The sequence below is a fragment of the Mercurialis annua genome, linkage group LG4 (genome assembly GCF_937616625.2).
Source record: "Mercurialis annua linkage group LG4, ddMerAnnu1.2, whole genome shotgun sequence".
Taxonomy (NCBI): domain Eukaryota; kingdom Viridiplantae; phylum Streptophyta; class Magnoliopsida; order Malpighiales; family Euphorbiaceae; genus Mercurialis; species Mercurialis annua.
In genome coordinates this window covers 39,279,495-39,300,253 of record NC_065573.1, presented here as the reverse complement: position 1 = coordinate 39,300,253, position 20,759 = coordinate 39,279,495, and the positions used below count along the sequence as shown (strand labels likewise).

Genomic DNA, 20,759 nt, shown 5'->3' with positions numbered 1-20,759 from the left:
ACAAGTATGAAAAAGTAATACTTTCTTTTGATTATAAATTTAATTTAAATTGATGGGATGTGAAGTGTGCAAATATAGTTTGAAATAGTAATGAATGGGCAAATCCAAAATGTAAAGATTTTATGTTGCTTCAATAATGGCTTACCATCTTTCTATAGCTTCTCCCAATAATTACAAGTTTTTTCTTTTGCTACATATACAATGCAAAAGAGAATCAGACTGTTGTCTTCAGCAACTCATTTACTCTAATTGTTGAGCAATTAGGCTAGAAATTCATTCTTTTAATTTAATTATAATAATATAGTTGAGAAAAAGATCATAAGTTTTTCTCTATAATAGTGACTCTGGGTTTGTAAAAATTAAACCAAATTGAATAACCTGATCAAACCGACAAATTTGATTTAATTTAGTTTTGGACGTCAAAATATTTAATTTTATTTCTAGACAAATCAAATCAAAAAAGAGAACTAAATTAAATTAAAATAGCAAACCGGATGATTCATTTTGATTTGACAAGACTGCATCCATATGAAGTTGACTAGGTTTAATGTTAAAATAAAATAAAATACAATATATTATAGTGGTTTGAACCGAATGCACGCTTTAATTAAATATTTTTATTATTTTTACTTATAAGAACAAAAAACTAATACATTCTAAAGTTATATGGCCGGTCCTTGATATTTGGATATCGAATGCCCTCTCGAGGTGATCTTATATTTTTCTACGGAATGAAGACAATGCGCTCAATTTATGATTTTTTTGGCCGCATTTCGATAAAAAATTAAAAAAAGATAATGAATCAAATTGCTCAAACACTTTTTTTTTAAATAATTTATTTTCATTTTTGTAAAATTAATTACAATTGCTATTAGTAACTTGATTATAGTGAAAATCATAAATTAAATTCTTAAAAATTCCAGTCTCCATCATTTTACCAAAATATTATAATAAAAACTATAAGTACAATTTTAAAAGACTTAAATTTGTTGTTAATTTAGATCGATTTTGATTACTTAAACTTACATTTTTTTCATATAAATCAACAAATATCATAAAATTAATTAATTTAAAAGGAGACAATTGGTGGGCAAATGATTATGGGAAGAGCTTACCTTAGCTGTAGATAACTGAAAATAAAATAAAATGAAAGGCCATGTCGGTGGATATTTAGAATGAAAAATTGAAGAAGAGCATAAAAATGCAAAAAAGCTCATCCTTTGGACATGTATAGCATTTTTTTTAAAAATTCATTATATATAAAGCAAAATATTAAATTTTTTAGGGAAATATTACTTATTTTTGGGTATTTTAAGTCTTAATAATATCATCTTCAAATCCAAATCTTAAAAAAACACTCTCTGTCTGAAAGTAAGAACTTCCTTTCTTGGGTTTTCAAGGAACTGATCTCAGATTTATTCCTTAAAAAAAGTCCCAACTTTTCAACATCACACACTTCCATTACTTCCAAACAAAAACCCACTTCACCTAAATCATAAAGATTCAACCTTTTTAGTTCATTTTCACTGAATCAAGCTGCTAACTTTGCTTTAAATTCAGGTTCTTTTAACTCTTTATGTGGGTTTCATGTTGTTTTATTTATTGTTTTTAGTGTTTTGGTTTGATTTGGTTTGAAGTAATTGAAGTTTCATATAGCTGAAATTTGATTGACTTGGGTGTTGACTAGAAGAGAATTATAAGTTCTTGGTGGTGTAAAGTTTCGATCTTTATAGATTTTGTTAATGGAAATGGGGAATTTTTGCAATTGATTATTAGTGATTTCTATGGCTAATTTAAGAATTAATTGTTTTTGGGGATTTTTTTTTGTTGAAAGGGTAATGATGTGATGTGACTGACTTAGATTCTTATTGCTTGTTTTTGTATGTCTTGTGCTGTTGTTCTAGAAGGAATGTTTGATTCCAATTTTAAGTTTGATCTTTTTACAGGTTGTTATAGTTGTTCCAAGGAGCATTTTCAGGTCGCAAGATTTGCAAGTTTTGGGCATTGATCCATTTCAAGAAGTGAATTTGTTAAAGGTTTTGTTATATAATTGGTAAGGATTAGTTTTGTGGACTTGAGGAAGTGGTTGAGCTGGAGGAATTGGAGCTTTGGGATTGATTAGGTTAGTGATTATTTAGAATTTCGGTGTTGGGATGGGCTGTGAGTGTTCTAAGCTCTCTGCCTGCTGTTGGACTTCTGAGTTTGATGGATCAATTCCCGAGGGACTAAATGAAGGTGCGTCGAGTTTGTAGTTTTTGGTTTTTGTTTGTTTGACAGCATGATGTTTATTTTTTTGATTTTGACTTGGTTCTTCTTGGCAGAAAATGAGGAGAAGAATGAAGTTGACGATTTGCCCACATTTCGTGAATTCACCATTGAGACGCTCAAGATGGCAACATCTGGGTTTGCTACGGAGAACATAGTTTCTGAACATGGAGAAAAGGCCCCCAATGTTGTGTATAAGGGGAAGCTTGATAATCAGAGGAGGATTGCTGTAAAACGATTTAATAGAACCGCTTGGCCAGATGCAAGACAGTTTTTGGTAAGCGAAGCATATCATTTCCTATTTTCTCATATTACATGGCTTTTAAAGCTATAGTTTTCATCAATGCACTGTATGTACTATGCACATGGTTGCTGCTTGTTAATCTTCAAGTTTATCACTTTATGAAACTTGCGAGGTCCTTGGCTTTGTCTTTCTCTTTTTGTAACTTTAGGAAGAAGCAAGAGCTGTTGGTCAGCTCCGGAACCACAGGCTAGCAAATTTACTTGGATGTTGCTGTGAAGGGGATGAGAGGCTACTTGTTACAGAGTTTATGCCCAATGATACATTAGCAAAACACTTATTTCATTGTAAGTTTGTTGCTGGTGACTTTTTCTTAGGTTAAGCATATATACAGTGCGTGTCCTCAACATTGATGTATCATAAATGAGTAGTAACATAAAATCTGGTATTTGCTGATGAAAAGTGATTAATTTACTTCCTGTTTAATATGCATTCACTTGCATTGCTTTGCATCCAAATTTGTCTCATATTAAAGATGAATGTTTGTAAATTGACTTGCTGCTCAATTCTTTAGATCATGGGGTTTGAAAGCATCATTATAATTTCTTTTATATTGCTGGTACATAATTCATATTTACTTTCTTTAACTTTCTCTTGCATCTTAATGTTTTCTCTTGCTTTCATTAGGGGAAACACAGCCGATGAAGTGGGCGATGCGACTTAGGGTGGCCTTACATCTTGCACAAGCTCTAGAGTATTGTACTAGCAAAGGACGAGCCCTTTATCATGATTTGAATGCTTATAGAATCGTCTTTGATGATGTGAGTATGCAATTTATATATTATCCTTTACATCTACATTTATTGTTCTTTTACAACGATAATTATGTGATCATGTTTCTTAGGAGGGAAACCCTCGACTTTCTTGCTTTGGTCTGATGAAGAACAGCAGAGATGGGAAAAGTTATAGTACAAACCTGGCATTTACTCCTCCTGAGTATCTGAGGACAGGTAAACAGATCAATTTTCTTTGTATGAACTTCAAGTTAATGGCAAATTTTTATGTTTTAGGCATGTGGATTTGGTGATTTCAGTCATTAGTTTCAGGGCTTCGGGTGCATCACAACTACTATATACATGAATAATGCTTTTTTAAATCATGAATATAATTGATTATTAATTTCTTTCTATCCAGAGTAAGCGGCTCATTTTCATTTTTTATGCAGGGAGGGTAACCTCAGAAAGTGTAATGTATAGCTTTGGAACCTTATTACTTGACCTTCTTAGCGGAAAACATATTCCTCCCAGCCATGTAAGTTTTCTTCTTGATACTGCATAGGTTCTATTTGACGACGATTTTATAGCATATATAAACTAGTTTTCTTAGCTATTAGAACTTAGAAGTCATTTATTGTGATCTTCGATAGTCTATATTTGGTTCCAGGACCTTGATATTCCAACAAGGATAATTTTCAATATAACTATAAGGTGATTTTCAATCTCTTAGTACCACTCAGAAATTTGTTAGCATTGCTCTCCGTTCCTTTCTCTATCAAATTGTTGGTCCTACTTGGTATATTGGATGATGTGTATGGTGTGCCATTGGTGACTAGACCTTTTAGCTCTATGAATCACTGCCATTAGCTATGATTTTTCTAGCCATATTTTTCTCAAGCTCCTGCTTGTTTCAATTTATTGAACCGTAGAACACAGATAACATTTAGATGAAAGGATAAAAAATAGTTAACATGGAACAATCTGATTGCCTAAGCCATTGCCTTCTGGTTTTCTGTTACTAATTTAGATGCTGATGGTTATGAAGTTTGGTGAGTGTATAATTGCTGTCTAGCAGCTTGCTGCTTTATGCTGTTTGCTTTTAGTCGGATGTCACTCCTTTCAGATATTATTATTCGTCAAGGAATGAATTTGGAGAGTTTAATCCTTGAGATAGTAAAATGAAGTATTGAATATATCAGGTATGAAAGTTTCTTTGTGATGAGTTAATAAGTTTGAATCAAATTGCAGTGACAAGGTGGAAAAGTGGTGAAACTGTCGTTATAGATAAAGGGTTGTTGACAATATGTTGTCTATAATATTATCGTGCTAATCTTGTTCTTTGATTTAATGACCTAAATTTAAACATTCATCTTGATTGTTATTACAAATGTCTGTCTGACTGAATATTTTGCAGTCAAACTATGTTTTGCCTGGCTATATCTGATCTATATGTTTACATCTCATTCAGCTGATGTCTAATATGGAGTTGTACCATTTGTTTTAGGCACTGGACTTAATAAGAGACAGGAATATTCAGATGTTGACAGACTCGTGCTTGGAAGGCCAATTTACAAATGATGATGGCACTGAGTTGGTGCGGTTAGCCTCTCGATGTTTGCAATATGAGCCCCGTGAGCGGCCAAATCCAAAGTCATTAGTTACTGCTCTCATTCCTCTTCAGAAGGATACTGAGGTATGATATCTAGTTATTCTCAAGTAATTGAATGTCTTATTTCATTTAAGCCCTTGCACTGTTCAAATTGATCCTACCACTTGTACTTCGAGGCCATCATAAAACATCCAAGAATTGAACATTTCTAACTTCTTGTGGAAATGAGATTAACTAACTTGCTTTGCAGGTCCCGTCTCATGAATTAATGGGTATACCCGATGGTGCTGCAGCTATATCTCTGTCACCTCTTGGTGAGGCTGCCTCGAGAATGGATTTAACTGCCATTCACGAGATCTTAGAAAAACTTGGATATAAAGACGACGAAGGTGCAGCTACTGAGGTTTGTTTCTGATACGACGAATAAAAATTGGAATGAATCGCAGTTGAAATGATCATATAGGTTTTACTTGTCTGTTTCAATATTGGATATCTGTTTTCAATTGCCTTAGAGGCTCTAATTCACTTCGACTCTCACTCGTGTGTGTTGGTAATTCCAGCTAAGGTGCCACAATGTTTGAGCTCGATGATATATATTGCTTACTGTTTTTGTCTTTACCTTGCAGCTTTCATTCCAAATGTGGACCAATCAGATGCAGGAAACATTAAACTCAAAGAAGAAGGGTGATGTTGCTTTTCGGCATAAAGATTTTAAAGCTGCCATTGAATGTTATTCTCAGGTTAGATTGCTTGCCATTCGTTTCTAGATGAAGTCGGGAATATCGGGGTTTGCTGGAAAATAGAAATTAAATATTTCTTGAGAAAATTCTTTAAATTTGAGTTAACAATGAAATGATTTTGCAGTTTATTGAAGTTGGAACCATGGTTTCTCCAACTGTTTATGCACGGCGAAGTCTGTCGTATGTCATAAGCGAAATGCCACAAGAAGCTCTCAACGATGCATTGCAAGCCCAAGCAATATCCCCGGTTTGGCATATTGCATCTTACCTACAAGCGGCAGCTCTTTTTGTAATGGGAAGGGACAGCGAGGCACAAGCAGCTCTCCGAGAGGGGTCAACTCTCGAAAAGAAGAAGCCGACACATGGTTGATCATAAAAAATGGTGATTCTCAAAATAAAGCTCTATTCTGAAGATGACCACCAAGGAAAAAAAAAAGAATACAAAGCTCACAAACCATGGCGTTGAATGGTCACTCTTCTTCTACATGTATGATCTATTGTCCTCTTGAAGAATTCTTTATTGGAAGGGTCGGTTTTTGTGAAAATTTGCTGGGAATTTGGCATACTAAAGACACTGAAATGCACATAATCAGCTTTGTTTATGTTTGCTGACCTGATCCAGAATACACCAATCTAGAGAAAATAATGGAATAGATGACATGTTTGTAGAGGAATTCAGGTGTTGTTTTAAAAGTTGGCATTTTAGAGGGTGAATAGGAAAATGTCTTTGCAAATTCTTGTAATTTATGTACAGTACATTTTGTTGTGCTTGCTGAAGCTGAGGTGCACTTGGATTTTCTATTTTATGCTGTTGCTAACCTTGTCTATCTGTTACATTTGCTTTGCAGTGAACTTTTAGTTATAGAGCCTACAAGTTCAGATTCAATAGGAACTCATTTAATTGTTGTTGTACAATTTGATGTTAATACTGCAAAAAGGTTTTTCATATTAACTTAATAGACTTTTGGATAATATTTTACAACATTTTTAAGTACTTTTTTTTAACTTTCTATTCATTTTAACAAATTTCCCATAATTTACTATTTTCAGAAACATTTGAACGCCCAGAAAGAGTAATAAATCAAAAGGTGATAAAAACAAGGCTAAACTTATTTTAAGGTCCCTAAACTATACGGTTTTGGTTCATTGAGTCCCTTAACTTTTAAATGGCTTTCTTAGGTCCCTAAAATTTTGGTTTTTGGCTCATCAAGTCCCTTAACTTTTATTTGGCTTTCTCGAGTCTCCAAACTTTCGTTTTTGGTTCATTGGGTGTCTAAATTTTTATTTTTTAGTTCATTAAGGCCTTAAATGGATCTCTGGTTAAGGACCAAATGAACCAAAAGATAAAAGTTTAGAACTTTGAGAAAGCCAAATAGAAGTTTAAGGACTCGATGAACCAAAAAATAAAAATTTTGCGGACCTAAAGAAGCCAAATAAAGTTGAAGGATCTTATAAACCAAAATAGTATAATTTAGAGACCTCAAAATGAATTTAGTCTAAAAACAAACTATCGAGTTATAAAGTTAAAGTGTTTTAGCGATCAAGTTATCAAAGTTTAGGTGTGTGCTTAATCATAATCATATAATCTATTTAGTATGATTACAATTGAGCAAAGGATTAATCTAGTATCTAACTTGTAACTCATGATCAAATAACTCAATCTTGACAATTTTGATCAACTAATAATATTTTCTATTCTTAGGTCAATTAACGAAAAAATTGAGCCATTCCGGTTCTTATCATATTATATAATTGATCTTAAAATTAAAGGTATTATCCTTAATTAATCAAAATGACTAAGAGTGAGTTTTTTTTTTATTCAAATCACAAATTTAGAGACCGGGTTGACCATTTATTCGATTACAATTATTATGTGGACAGAGCTTTTCGACCTGATTTAAAATCAACCTCTCAATATTAAATCATATACAAACTCTTCTAAACCCATTTTTTTTCCTGAAATCAGGTGCCATATTAGGTCTAATAATTTAAGATATCTGAACCTTTGTCTTCTTACAAATCTAATCAAAATAATTTTTAAAATTGATAAAAAGATGCTGTCAACTTCGAAAGTTGGACTCAAATTACCGAAATTAAAAGTTTTGATTAGAATTACAATAAGATCTAAAAATATTTCAAGTTCCCTATCCATTCTGCCTAAATATTAAGATATGATTTTGCAGGATAAGAATATGATTTTATTTGGCAACAAGATTACAAATACAAAACTTGCACACAAAAAATCAATCAAATTACAAATAATTAATCAGAATTCCACAAAGTTCAACATAAAGGTCATTTGAGGGCTAGACATTATAAACATGACCTCCTTATTGACCATTTTCAAACAATAAACATGAAAAAACCATATGAACTCAGCCAGAGCAAATAAAGAGTTACACTTTTGCTTGGAACCATAATATAGTATTTGATCAACATTACACCAAAATCTCCATTTCAATTCTCCTCAGCCTCTTCATCCTCCTCCTCGTCATGATCCGCAGCAGCGTCTTGATACTGTTGGTATTCGGATACCAAATCATTCATATTACTTTCAGCCTCGGTAAATTCCATTTCATCCATACCTTCACCAGTGTACCAATGCAAAAACGCCTTTCTCCGAAACATGACAGTAAATTGTTCGGATACACGCCTAAACATTTCTTGAATAGACGTCGAATTTCCCATAAATGTCGATGACATTGCTAGTCCTGTTGGTGGTATGTCACATACACTTGATTTAACATTATTAGGAATCCACTCAACAAAATAAGATGAGTTCTTGTTTTGCACATTGATCATTTGCTCATCCACTTCTTTAGTACTCATTTTGCCTCGGAACATAGCTGAAGCAGTCAAGTACCTACCGTGCCTAGGGTCAGCTGCACACATCATGTTTTTGGCATCCCACATTTGTTGTGTGAGCTCAGGGATTGTTAGGGCCCTGTATTGCTGCGAGCCACGAGAGGTGAGGGGTGCGAATCCTACCATAAAGAAGTGGAGACGCGGAAATGGGATTAGATTTACGGCTAGCTTTCGAAGATCAGAGTTGAGTTGACCAGGGAAGCGAAGGCAACATGTTACTCCACTCATTGTTGTAGAAATCAAATGGTTAAGATCTCCAACTGTACATATTTAAGAACATTCACATTAGAATGAAAAAAAAAATGACTATATGGCATACACAACTAGTACTAGAATCACTACTACATAATATGCAATACGGCAATGACAACGCCAATTTAGTAGCAATTTCAAATTTATTGCAACAGTATATAACCATTGTAAAAGTTCTCAAATATATAAAACTAGTAAGTCAGTCGAAAACCTATTGCAGCGGGAGCAAATGTTGCAGATTTAAAACTATTGCAATAGATCTAAGATCTAAGATAACGGTATTAGTATATTCAGCAACAGTTCACCATTGATGATTTAAATCATTTTTATAGAAGCAAATTAATATACTAATACATTTTCAAGTTGTCAACTAACCAGAAGTTATTTTGTAAATTCAAGTTATGAATAATGAACATTTCCGATACCATGTTAAATAACTATTCGACTTTAGATCTGAAGATCGTAGCTAAGCTGCAGCAAAACAAATATTGAGGAAGCAACTTACAGCTAGGATTGGTGAGCTTGAGAGTTCGGAAGCAGATATCATAGAGCGCTTCATTGTCAAGCACCATACACTCATCAGCATTCTCAACAAGTTGGTGAACCGACAAGGTTGCATTATAGGGCTCAACCACAGTATCAGATACCTTAGGAGAAGGAAACACTGAGAAAGTTAACATCATTCTGTCTGGATACTCTTCCCTGATCTTCGATATAAGAAGAGTTCCCATTCCTGAACCGGTTCCACCTCCCAAAGAATGACAGATTTGGAAACCTGATCATCATAACATAATCAGAAACATCAAATTCTCATACTTGGAAATGAAGAAATGATAGAACTAGGACTGTAATCGAGCTGAACCGAGTTTTGAGGTGTTTGTTCATGTTCAGCTCTAGCTCGGGTTCGTTTAAAATCTAATCATCATCACATATATAATCAAAAACATTGAATTTTCATGCTTGGGAATGAAGAAATGACAAGGATCGAGTAAATTAGAAATAACTTACCCTGCAAGCAATCACAATTCTCAGCTTCTTTCCTCACAACATCGAGAACAGAATCAATCAACTCAGCTCCTTCAGTATAATGCCCCTTAGCCCAGTTATTACCAGCTCCATTCTGGCCAAACACAAAATTATCAGGCCGAAAGATCTGACCATAAGGCCCAGTCCTCAAGGCATCCATAGTACCCGGTTCAAGATCCATCAACACAGCTCTGGGCACATACCGGCCACCACTAGCTTCATTATAGTAAACATTAACTCTCTCAAGCTGAACTCTCGAGTCCCCGACATACTTCCCTGTCGGATCAATGCCATGTTCATCACACACAACTTCCCAAAACTTGCCACCGATTTGGTTACCACATTGACCAGCTTGAATATGGAGAATTTCTCTCATTTTTAGAGATGGTTGATGGTGGGTCTGAAGCTAGCTAGAGAGAGAAGGGCGGTGAGTGAGTGATGGTTGAGTTGGGTTTTTGTAGGTGGGAGTAAAGATTGAGACTTTGATATTTTTGAAAATTTGTGTTGAGATTTGATAATTGAGAATTGAATAATTTTATTATCATAATGTGTCATTGTTAGTAAGAGAGGCGATGTCAATCTCCAACAAGAGTTTGTGAGCTGGATTTCAATGAATGCAGACAAGAAGATGATGCATTTTAGCTACCTTGTCTCTGGCGTTATGCACTTCAAATTACCAAATTGGCCTTTATGGATTAATTATTTCTTATCGGAAAAAGAATCAACCCGGCCCTTAAACTCGTGTGTCGAGATCAAATAAATCACTTTTAATCTTTTTATCAATGAAATCTCAAAATTTATGTCTCATGAGCAAATAATTCACTTTTAATATTTTTAGTTAATTAGATCTCAAAACTAATAATATCTCGGAGTCGAATAAGTCACGCTATATTTACTTATCAGAAAAATAAGGTATATAAATTAGGGGTTAATTGATATCGAGACACAAATTTTAGATCTAATTGATTAAAAGAGTGTTTATCCGACACAACGATTGTACCATGTCATTTTTACAATAAGACAATGAACATTTGCAATAGTAGAATATTTAATTATTTTTTATTTTTTTATTATTAAATATTGCAAATATTGCAAATATCTCATTGGTTTGTTGTACGAATAATGTAATAAACGTTATATTGCATAATTTTCCTGATTGAAATGATTTATTTGACTTGCAACATAAATATTTTGAGATCTAATTGATTAAAAAAATTAAAAAAGAATACTATTTTGATTCAGTGATATAAATGTGAGGATTTGATTGACCTTTTGCTCATTTCTTATCTGTCAATTCAGATTTCATTTGGGTTTCTGTCTGTATATTACTTTTCCTGTCATTTGCTTAATTGGAAGCAGGTTTGGAAGTAATGAAGAAAATGTGAATAATTTTGAGGTATAAGCTGTCGGTTACGTCGTTTCGTGAATAAATTTAATTAAATTCTACTACATCAGTAACTGATACTATTATATAAAATATTAGACTAAAAGTAAACTTTAGGCCATAAATAAAAAAATGAAAAAAAAATGACTTATCTAAAAATCAAATAATTGGCTATAAAAGAAATATATTTATCTAGATTGGGTCAAAATTAACATTTTTTAAAAATAAAAAATAAAAAAGATATAATATTTCTGTGATTATGCCAACATTTAATTATGCATTCATAAAATATACTCATGGCAAACTATCGGTTACATAGTATTTACTTTTTTTATTACTTATAAAATAAATCAGTATGTAACATTATCTAGTAATTTGATATTTTGATGGATTAACGGTAACATAAATTATGAATTCTTATTATTTTAATACAAATTTCTTTTATAATTTTGTCTCGGTATCAACATCAATAATTTTTTATCAAGAAACTATTTGATGCTCCAAATTAGAAAAACAAAAAAATCCGTCAAAATAAATATTTGCGTTAAAACTACAAAACAAGTATAATTTCTAATCTATTTTAAGTTATTCATACTTTTATTATTCGATAAAATTTAATTGGTTATGTATATGAGTGAACACATGGCCGATTTGGTTGAAAACAAATTGATGTAACCAAATTATTTAAACTCTTTAATTAAAATGATCAAATTAATGGAAATCTTGAAAAAAATAAAACTAAATTTGACAAATTAGTCAGTTGTTAATCCAGTTAAATCAATAAAAATAGAAAAATAATTACTAAGATAATAAAAATATTCATCTAATTTGATTAATTTAAAATTTTAAAATCTTAATCATAATGGAACTCAACTTTTTATTAACGGAATCAAATCGACCAAACTAGCCTAATTAACTGAAAACTTTAAACCAAATAATCCGAAATAAATCGGCTAGTTCAGTTTAATTGATTTTTCACTCATCTTTAATACAGTTAATGCCAATGCCGCAAATAAAATCTATTTGATGTTTCTTTTTCTTCAAAAACATAATAAATTATTCTCCATTTTTATGCTTCTTAGTAATCCAGCTAGCTTCGTGCATGAAATAAACATTCTGCATTTGTTTTTAATTATGAAGTTTAGTACCTCAATTTGGCAAAGATAAAACTAATGTTTTTTTTTTCAATTTTATAATTCAAAGTATGCTTTATCTGTCAAAGAAAATGCATGATAACTATGCAAAGGAGGGGTAACTTAGTAATGTTGAAGCAATTAATTGCGGTTATACTATATAAATCAAGAAATAAGATTACAATTATGATATAGAAATCAAATTAGGTGCCTAAATTAGTGATATAAAACCTAAGTGAAACAGTGAGAAGGTGGAAATTAAGCTTCAATTATTGATAGAGCCTGTCTCTTCTTAAACAAGTATTTGTTTTTGGCCCCACGCATCAGACTTATTGGCTACTGATGTCCGAATCCAATGATCAATATCCCCTCCCAATCCTTAAATTTATCGTATAGATGCATATAAATAAAACTTAAAATTTTGATCACAAGTTAACGAGTAAAAGATCATCTTGGTCCCTAAAGTAATCCTAATAATATATTCATTGTTACTTTTTACGCACTTTTAATATCCAGAAGTAAACGCGGTTAAACTTAACAAATATTAAGATTAACAAAATAGATGAAATTTCACTTATATAAATGCGACCTATATTTCTTAAACTCAACGGTAAGTGCGATTGAAATCATATTGAGAATTATAGATTAAAATTTTAAAATAGCTAAAATTTTGACTTATTTATTCATTTCAAAATCGAAAACGACTCTCTACTCATTTATTCATATCAAAAGGAACTAAAACATTAATATTCTTACATTTTACTCACAGACAAACCTTACTATTCGGAAAAATTAGATTAAAACTGTAATTGAATCCCACGTACAATTTCACTTTGATTAATGCGGGAATGCCGCAAAGAAACACATACGATTCAACAAATTTGCAGTTGGAACATCTCTTTCGAGTCATTCAAGAACTACTACTATACAGTATGAAACAATCAGGTAGTTCTATCTAAAGTGATCTTGATATGATGCTAAGATGTTCCCTCTACAGTCTACAGCAATCACACAGCTATATATTATTCCATCCAGATTCATATTAATTAATAAATTAACATTTTATACAATCTCCTCAATAATTTCTCATCAACACAATTCCCTCTTTATTATTTTTCTTGGAAAGTACATAGTGAACAATAGAAGATGTAGATGCAATTAATTTGAAATTGGAGAATCATGAAAATAAATATATTTATAGATTGTAGATGGATACGTACAAAACCTAATTGGATGGCTAAACCACCACTTGATATGGTAACAACATGGTAGGGTAATACTGAGCACATGGCACACCTTGGCACCCACATGGTTCAGATCAAATGTGACAAACAATATAGCCATAGACAGAATTAAGTTCACCGCAAGAGTAACTAGAAAATCCTGTCGATAATAATATTATCTCAGATTCATGTGACTCGATATCAATGATGTATATAGACTTCTATTATCTATATACATTGTAGCACACACCGTTCTATTTCTAACTTCTTCGATCATCACCACTCTGCATTATTTCACTCTTTCGCCTTCACAATCTTACCGGAAGAATCTCATCTCTTTTCCAGTCTTTCGGCTTTCCGTCTCGTATACTGATGTATAACCAAAGTGTGACACGAAAATCTTCATTTTGGCGCAAGAAAAAGTTTCTATTGTAGCAACGAGCTACAGTATCATAAACAATTAGCTCCACGATGGCAGATCAATATGCCGCCAGTTGTCTAACAAAATCAATTAATAGTTGCGAGCACAACTTGATCAAAGTAAGTTATAATCAATGAACTACAGAAGATTCCTTATGCCAACGATTTACATTACTTATTCCTATGCAATAATATGTCACCAACCTTGGATGGTGGAATTGATAAGAAATTAAAACAAGTTTTGCATCCAAAACTTCTTCAATACAGACAGAAACCGCTAGCGCCATGAGAATCTACATCACCTCAGTAGAGTAATTCTTCGAAAACAGGATCTACAGATTGGCCCCACTTCCCATTGTACAACTCCAAAAGCTTTTCCGCTGGTGTTACACCTGAGGTGCAATCATCAACAATTTATGAATTTCCAATATTTCGGAAGCATATCGAGTCGAGTAATTTTAGCACTGTTTAAATTGAAAACAATGAGACAATACATTAGAATAATGAATTCAAATAGTTACCTGTTCGAACCACCTCAGCCACCTCATTCAAGAACCCAACTTCCTTGAATCCTCTTCTCTCTAAGCCATCCTACAGAAAATTAGACTCATGTTATATGTCATGAGAATAAACTTAAAAACATCTCTAAGATGAAGGAAAAATGGCAGCCTGAGTTACCTTAGCCAGCTTTACTACATCTTCGGCGACATGCCTCAGTAATCCATCCCGAAATGGTGTCTTCAGACCAGTCTTTGTAACCTACTAAACAAAATTTCCGTATCAGAATTTTGCTGTGTGATTACTGTTCAGCTATGCAGTACGGAAACTCAAATCAGAAATGGAAAAACTTAAACAAGAAATGTCGAAACAGTATTTTTAATAAGAATAGGTTATATATATTGAGTTCAAACTTTCAGAAGTTATTCCGGAAATGAAAATAAAACTGCAGAACGTAGAATTCTCCAAGTTTCTATGAAATATATCTTTTCATAGATGTGGTAGAAATCCATCTCTGTTGTAGCAAACAAGAGCTGGTTTTAAAACCTTCTATAACCTAGAGAATCCGTATGCTTTAGTTGACTATTTGCAAAAAGATTTAAACTGAATCAACTACTTGTTTGAGTTACCTTGTTCCTCAACATCTGTCTTTCTCCAGCAGTCCAATCAGCTGTCAAGTCCAGCACACTTTGAAGTGAGATTTCATCATATAACAAGCCTACCTGATATTCAGGAGAAAATCAATATGAGTTGATGATGTCTAAATCAAGCTGCAATATCTTGCTCTCTTCAAGCCAGAAAGAAAGAATGGTCCAGATTGCTCATTAAAGAGAGACTAATATTTGACCAGAAGATTGCTTATCAAGTTTCATGATCTTGCTAATTGGCGCATTTTTTTCATCATTTTCAACAGCAACCCCCAATTCCATACAAAAAAACAAAAACAGACTGCTGATACACAGATTAGAGAGACAACTACCCAAAATGCTGGCAACGCACACAACCTCCTCCAAGGCCCTCCGTCAGCACCTCTCATCTCCAAGTATCTCTTCAGTCTCACCTGAATTAAAAGAATAACAGAATGGTTTAGATAAGCTATAAACATGATACTCAGAGAGAAAAAAGAAGTAAATTCACATAATGAGAGGACCTCAGGAAAAATTGTTGTCAAGTGGTTCTCCCAATCATTAAGGGTAGGAAATTCACCAGGAATGCTAGGGAGCTTTCCATCCAGGAAGTCCTGACAAGCAAATAAATCAAATTTCAGGGGCAGAATGAAGCACAATGCATGTTCACAGAGGGAATTTTGAATTACAACAATAATAACAAGAGATGTAAACCCTGAAAGTCATTCCAGTGCAGTCAATGTATTTCTTCTTCCGATATACAAAATACATAGGAACATCAAGGGCGTAATCCACATACTGCTCAAACCTGTAAAAGAATTGTAAATTAAAAATGCTTTCATGTAAAGCATCTGCATGCATGTAAATGTTTACATTGTCAATGGACTTCTAAACTTTATAGACAATTTCATCTCAGAAGTTTACATACATATGGCATGGACCATGTGCAGAGAATAAAAACAGAGAGAGAGTGCTACGTCAAGTCCCTACAGGTAAATATAAATTAAACTCACCCGAATGAGTCATCAAAAACAAAAGGCAGCATGCCAGTGCGGTTGTTGTCAGTATCAGTCCAAATTTGGCTGCTTATAGAAAACAGGTAAGTAAAAGGCCATGGGAGATACAAAAAAAGAGTAAATCTACAATGAAATGATGTGAAAAAACCTTCTCATGCTGAGATAACCATTTGGCTTTCCTTCGGTGAAAGGTGAATTTGCAAATAGCGCTGTTGCTATCTGTTTGTCAGCAGTTGTTAGATATAATGAAAATGGAGAGACCTCAAGTTAAAACAGAATCTGCAGATGTCTCACCGGCTGCAAAGCAAGACCAGCGCGAAATTTTCTTATCATGTCAGCTTCAGAACTGAAGTCCAGATTAACCTGCACAAATGAATTTGACGTACAAAATTTACTTACATTGTTTAAAAGAATTTTTCTCTTAGAAAAACAAGAAGAGTTTCAGCATTAAATATTTTTTTTAGGAACAGAAAACTTGCTTTACAATAACTAAATTAGAGAGAATGTGTTATCAAACCTGAACAGTGCATGTCCTGAACATCATATCAAGTCCTAGCGAGCCCACTTTAGGCATGTAATTCCTCATGATCTCATATCTTCCCTGAGATAAATGCAGGACAGCATATAAGTAACACTTTTAGAAAATACAGAATTCATCTTATGTATGTTATCTAAAAGGCCTAAACAGGAACAAGGAAAGTATAATAGGGTTAAGACAGGTACATCAATTAAACTAGATAATTATCAGGAAAGAGAATATCAGATTACTGAAAGCTGACTTGGAGGAGATTAAACATGCAGTATTTCATCAAACATAACTTTCTTGTTCTATTTGTTGCAATGATTTATTCCATTATAAATAATCAACAATTCATTTCAAGTGTCTACTAGTTTTTTTTTTTAAAGTCAAGAACTTATGTCTATTACATAACTTGAACAGCTGGAAAAGATGGCATTGGCAACAAATATACCTTGGGCATAACAGGTATATCTTTGATCTTCCATTTGGGCTGGAAGCCAATTCCTAAAAATCCAATTCCCATTTCTTCTGTAACAGCTTTAACCTGATAAACAATAACATTAAAAAAAATAGAAAACCGAGAAATCAGAAGCACACAGAGAATGCTTCTCAGGAAGCGTTTTAAGGTGTAACTACAACGTTGCGATAAAAGATGACACAAAAGAAGAAAAAATAATGACAGAATCAATTATGTCACTGAGTCACGACATCTGGTCAAAATCTCCCGGCATAGGAAAGAAACCGTGAAACAGAAGTCATAAGCAGATTGATACATCAGTAGAATATGATATGCTGTAAAGTTGTTTTATAGTGCAATTATCCAATATTTTATCGCGTTATCAAGGAAAATATTAGCATGGTAACATTTATCAATCATTATTTCAGGAAAAATGGTTTAAACTATCAGGTGTGTAATGACTTTCCATAACGAACATGCTAGTTCTTGCAAATGATGTATCGGCATAATACCTGATAAAGGTGTGAATTGACTTCAGCACAAGTTTGATGCAAAGTTTCAAGTGGGGCACCGCTAAGCTCAAACTGACCTCCTGGCTCTAGTGATATGCTTTGCTTCCCCTGATCAAAGCACATTAACATTCTTGCCAGTTAACTGGTAGTTGTTGCAACTCAGAAATTCATTAGAGTGCAAAGATATAATCTTATATCTATTTTAAATAGAATACTGAGAGTTTGACATGACAGAAACAAATGCAAAGAAACAAAAGATGCATCCATTATTTACCTGCTTAAGTCCTATGATGTATTCACCTTCCATTACTTTTTCCCAGTCAAATCTCTCAGCAATACCGTTGAGCAATTCTGCAATTTGCTCATATTTCATAGGATTTAAAGTTCCAAGTTCAAATCCAAACTTCTCATGTTCTGTACCTATTCTGCGAAGAACCACATGTTTTAAGCTAGTAAATAATATTTTGAGAAAACGAATCTCAAACCAAATACAGAATTTCTCAATGTTGAAAATAACACATTTGATAAGTTCCCGCTGGTTTAAGTAATCAACAGCTTCACTACGACTGTTGTGGAGTGGTCTGTCACTAACAAAAGATACTAAAAGCACGAGACATTGTATTTAAATGTGTGCTGACAGGAGAACAGATGGGATAGAATATTGACCTTCAAATACTTCAATACTTGCAAGTTCAAGGTCGAGTTTATTTATATTGTAATTGCTACTTAACAACATTGTATAGAACTTATAGAGGACAAAACAATCTATATCATGCAAAATATTATAGCCACTAACATAAAGAAGGGAACAATCAAATTGAGCTAATGATGACAAAGTCAAAAAATAATTTTATCTGAGGAAACTAGCAACGAAAAATAAATGTCATCTGGCTTAACGAAATAGTGAAAATTATATCAGAAAGTGCTTACCTCCAATTTTCTTTAGGCTTGCAGCCTGAGGCAAGGTACGCTACAAGATCCTCTTTAGTCAGTGGTTCTGTAGCAATCACAGCATCTTCAGTAGGAGGGCTTGCAGCTACAGTCATTAGATTCCCTCTTCTGTTTCTTACCCACGAACACTCCGAGCTTGATACCATAGGCATCTTGTTAGAATTACATGACAATGAAGAGAATCCGACAAATGTCTCCTTTAATTTAGATGCACCAATGCTATTAAATGAACCAAAAGCTACATTCTGCCCTGTTCTACACCTGGTTATTTCAGTGGGAACAGAACACGAAGGACTCGCCTGAGAAATGAGCTTCATGCCTGCAATAATTCATATCCGCCATTCGAATCAAAATTCGCAACTCATAATAAGCCATTAATTAACTGCCATCCACAAGCATGCAATATCAATATCAATAACAATCTTAAATCTTATATAAGTAACAGTGCCACGTGATAATATTTTCACCATACATCAGGATCACTTCATCTTTTAATTTTACACAATTGAATACAATTTACATGAAAATAAACAAACAAACAATTAATAATTTCGAGCCCTATTTGAGTTGCCTAAAAAACCTTTAAAAAACTTCAAATCTTTAAAAAATTCTCAAAGAATTAACAGAATAGAATAGGAATTTGTAAAAATTACCTGATAATTGAACCGCGAACAGCTTAGGGTTTAGAGATAAGATTAAGCTGGCGAGTTCGAGCTTTGCGTTTTACAGCAAAATTAGAACCAAAATAGGAAAGAATAGAGAGCGAGTGAGGATGAAGGTGAAGTGGGAATAAATAGTGTGGCTGCCAGTCTACTGTTACTTTATGTTCCACTTTCACTTGGCTGATTACACGTCATCATCTTTCTTTTTGGGAGTCCCTAGAACACCACATCATTATCTTCCACTTTGTGTGTGTGGCGTGCCACTTAATTCCTAATTATTACACTGATTTTTGTGTTGGATTTAAATAATATCTATAAATCAGAAAAAAAATAGTAGTTAAATTTTATTATATTAAATGTATTTATACTTTTTTTCGTATAAATTATAATCTATATGACACAATTATAGGTAATGGATTGAACAATTCTTATTGTGTTAATCCGTTAAATAAATATATCGTGATCGGATTTTTAATTTTGACACAATTATTTAAACGGACTGCACTCGGGGGATCGAATATGTGTTCTACACTGCTCTGTTGAACACATATGAATATAAAGAATGGGGGAAAATGTGTGATCGTGTAATTACCTTTCAATTAATTTAACTTTTATGTTTCAATTACTATAAGGCCCCCTTTGGAATAATTCCAATTGTGAATTGGAATTCATTTACAAATGAATTCTATATGGAAATCATTTACAAATGAATTACACCGTTTGGAATGAAAGAATACAAAATTTAAAATTGAAATGAATTCCATATATTTATGTTTGGAATGAATTCTAGAATTGAATTCTTTGTAACCTTATTCCCATATTAACCTTATAGACATTTTATTAAAAATATCTTAAAAATAGAAATAATCATTAATTTTTTTAATAATATTAGCTTATTAAATATTATATATATATATATAAATATTTAAAATTAATAATACTAAAGTCACTAATATTATGATTAAGATGTATAAAATAATTAATAATGATTTTTAAAAATTAAAAATAAAAATATACTACATAAAAAAGATGGAGATGAAAATTAGAAAGAAAAGATAGAAAGAAAAAAAATAGTAATAAAAATAAAAAGTGAAAGAAAATAAAAAAATAACCTTATAAAGTAAGGACAAAATAGTCAAATAAAATTATTTTTTTAAATTTTTGGAATTCATTTGCAAATTCCACCTATTTTAGTTGGATTTGCAATTCCTCAAATTATAACTAAAACCAATTCCAGAATTTCAATTCCAAGAATTGTTTTAATAGGTTCATTTATTCCAAACACAAAAAATTAGAATTACAAATGAATTCTACATAATTTTATGGAATTCATTCATTCCAAAGGGGCCCTAAATTATGTTAGTGGGTTTAGCATGACAGCACAAATTCAATTTGTAATTGTCTTCTGCTATGAGAAATTTGTTAAGTACTATGAATTTGGGAAGCAATAATTGCAGCAGCCCTTTACTATTCAAATCATACATTACAAAAGCTTATAACTTGGTAAATTCTATGTTGACTTGTGCTTACACTACATCCCAAAACACAAACCAATTCTATAGAAACTTATGCTTGGAGCAGCA

At 32.7% G+C, this 20,759-nt stretch overlaps 3 protein-coding genes across 4 annotated transcripts; 1 reads left to right on the top strand and 2 right to left on the bottom strand.

Annotated features, from left to right (window-relative positions):
* The first annotated feature begins 1,295 nt into the window (after positions 1-1,295).
* On the top strand, positions 1,296-6,432 carry LOC126677185 (serine/threonine-protein kinase BSK7-like). Its single transcript, XM_050371690.2, has 11 exons — positions 1,296-1,560; positions 1,947-2,235; positions 2,322-2,542; positions 2,718-2,853; positions 3,194-3,327; positions 3,411-3,516; positions 3,732-3,817; positions 4,787-4,975; positions 5,142-5,294; positions 5,518-5,631; positions 5,756-6,432. Exons 2-11 carry the CDS (start codon positions 2,154-2,156, stop codon positions 5,999-6,001), a joined length of 1,467 nt encoding a protein of 488 aa, XP_050227647.1. The 5' UTR covers positions 1,296-1,560; positions 1,947-2,153; the 3' UTR covers positions 6,002-6,432.
* A 1,374-nt stretch (positions 6,433-7,806) lies between these two features.
* LOC126677130 (tubulin beta chain-like) lies at positions 7,807-10,342 on the bottom strand. The gene is made up of 3 exons (XM_050371600.2): positions 9,757-10,342; positions 9,254-9,523; positions 7,807-8,756 (listed from the first exon to the last, which is right to left on the bottom strand). The coding sequence occupies exons 1-3, from the start codon at positions 10,148-10,150 to the stop codon at positions 8,089-8,091; spliced, it is 1,332 nt and encodes a 443-aa protein (XP_050227557.1). The 5' UTR covers positions 10,151-10,342; the 3' UTR covers positions 7,807-8,088.
* Positions 10,343-14,008: 3,666 nt separating this feature from the next.
* LOC126677381 (glutamate--cysteine ligase, chloroplastic) lies at positions 14,009-19,382 on the bottom strand. 2 transcript variants are annotated; one of them, XM_050371957.2, is made up of 16 exons: positions 19,168-19,378; positions 18,494-18,833; positions 17,838-17,988; positions 17,564-17,671; positions 17,046-17,138; positions 16,592-16,675; positions 16,369-16,437; positions 16,223-16,293; positions 16,072-16,140; positions 15,773-15,866; positions 15,583-15,672; positions 15,412-15,492; positions 15,062-15,154; positions 14,613-14,693; positions 14,456-14,525; positions 14,009-14,326 (listed from the first exon to the last, which is right to left on the bottom strand). In XM_050371957.2, the coding sequence occupies exons 2-16, from the start codon at positions 18,829-18,831 to the stop codon at positions 14,238-14,240; spliced, it is 1,581 nt and encodes a 526-aa protein (XP_050227914.1). In that variant the 5' UTR covers positions 18,832-18,833; positions 19,168-19,378; the 3' UTR covers positions 14,009-14,237. The 2 variants fall into 2 exon arrangements, with proteins under 2 accessions (XP_050227914.1, XP_055961415.1); XM_056105440.1 differs by lacking the exons at positions 14,009-14,326; positions 14,456-14,525 and having other exon boundaries at positions 14,607-14,696; positions 19,168-19,382.
* Between the last annotated feature and the right edge of the window lie 1,377 nt (positions 19,383-20,759).

Bases quoted from the DNA above. Each gene is read 5' to 3' on its own strand.
- LOC126677381 (XM_050371957.2), bottom strand. From the start codon at position 18,831: ATGAAGCTCATTTCTCAGGCGAGTCCTTCGTGTTCTGTTCCCACTGAA. The intron at 16,141-16,222 runs GTTTTTTCACAT...TTCTATAAGCAG, and splicing joins GGTTATCTCAGCATGAGAAG to CCAAATTTGGACTGATACTG. The intron at 14,526-14,612 runs GTAACTCAGGCT...AATTTTCTGTAG, and splicing joins ATGTAGTAAAGCTGGCTAAG to GATGGCTTAGAGAGAAGAGG.
- LOC126677185 (XM_050371690.2), top strand. From the start codon at position 2,154: ATGGGCTGTGAGTGTTCTAAGCTCTCTGCCTGCTGTTGGACTTCTGAG. The intron at 3,517-3,731 runs GTAAACAGATCA...TTTTTTATGCAG, and splicing joins TCCTGAGTATCTGAGGACAG to GGAGGGTAACCTCAGAAAGT. The intron at 5,632-5,755 runs GTTAGATTGCTT...ATGATTTTGCAG, and splicing joins CCATTGAATGTTATTCTCAG to TTTATTGAAGTTGGAACCAT.
- LOC126677130 (XM_050371600.2), bottom strand. From the start codon at position 10,150: ATGAGAGAAATTCTCCATATTCAAGCTGGTCAATGTGGTAACCAAATC. The intron at 9,524-9,756 runs GTAAGTTATTTC...TATGATGATCAG, and splicing joins GAATTGTGATTGCTTGCAGG to GTTTCCAAATCTGTCATTCT. The intron at 8,757-9,253 runs GTAAGTTGCTTC...AAATATGTACAG, and splicing joins CAAGCTCACCAATCCTAGCT to TTGGAGATCTTAACCATTTG.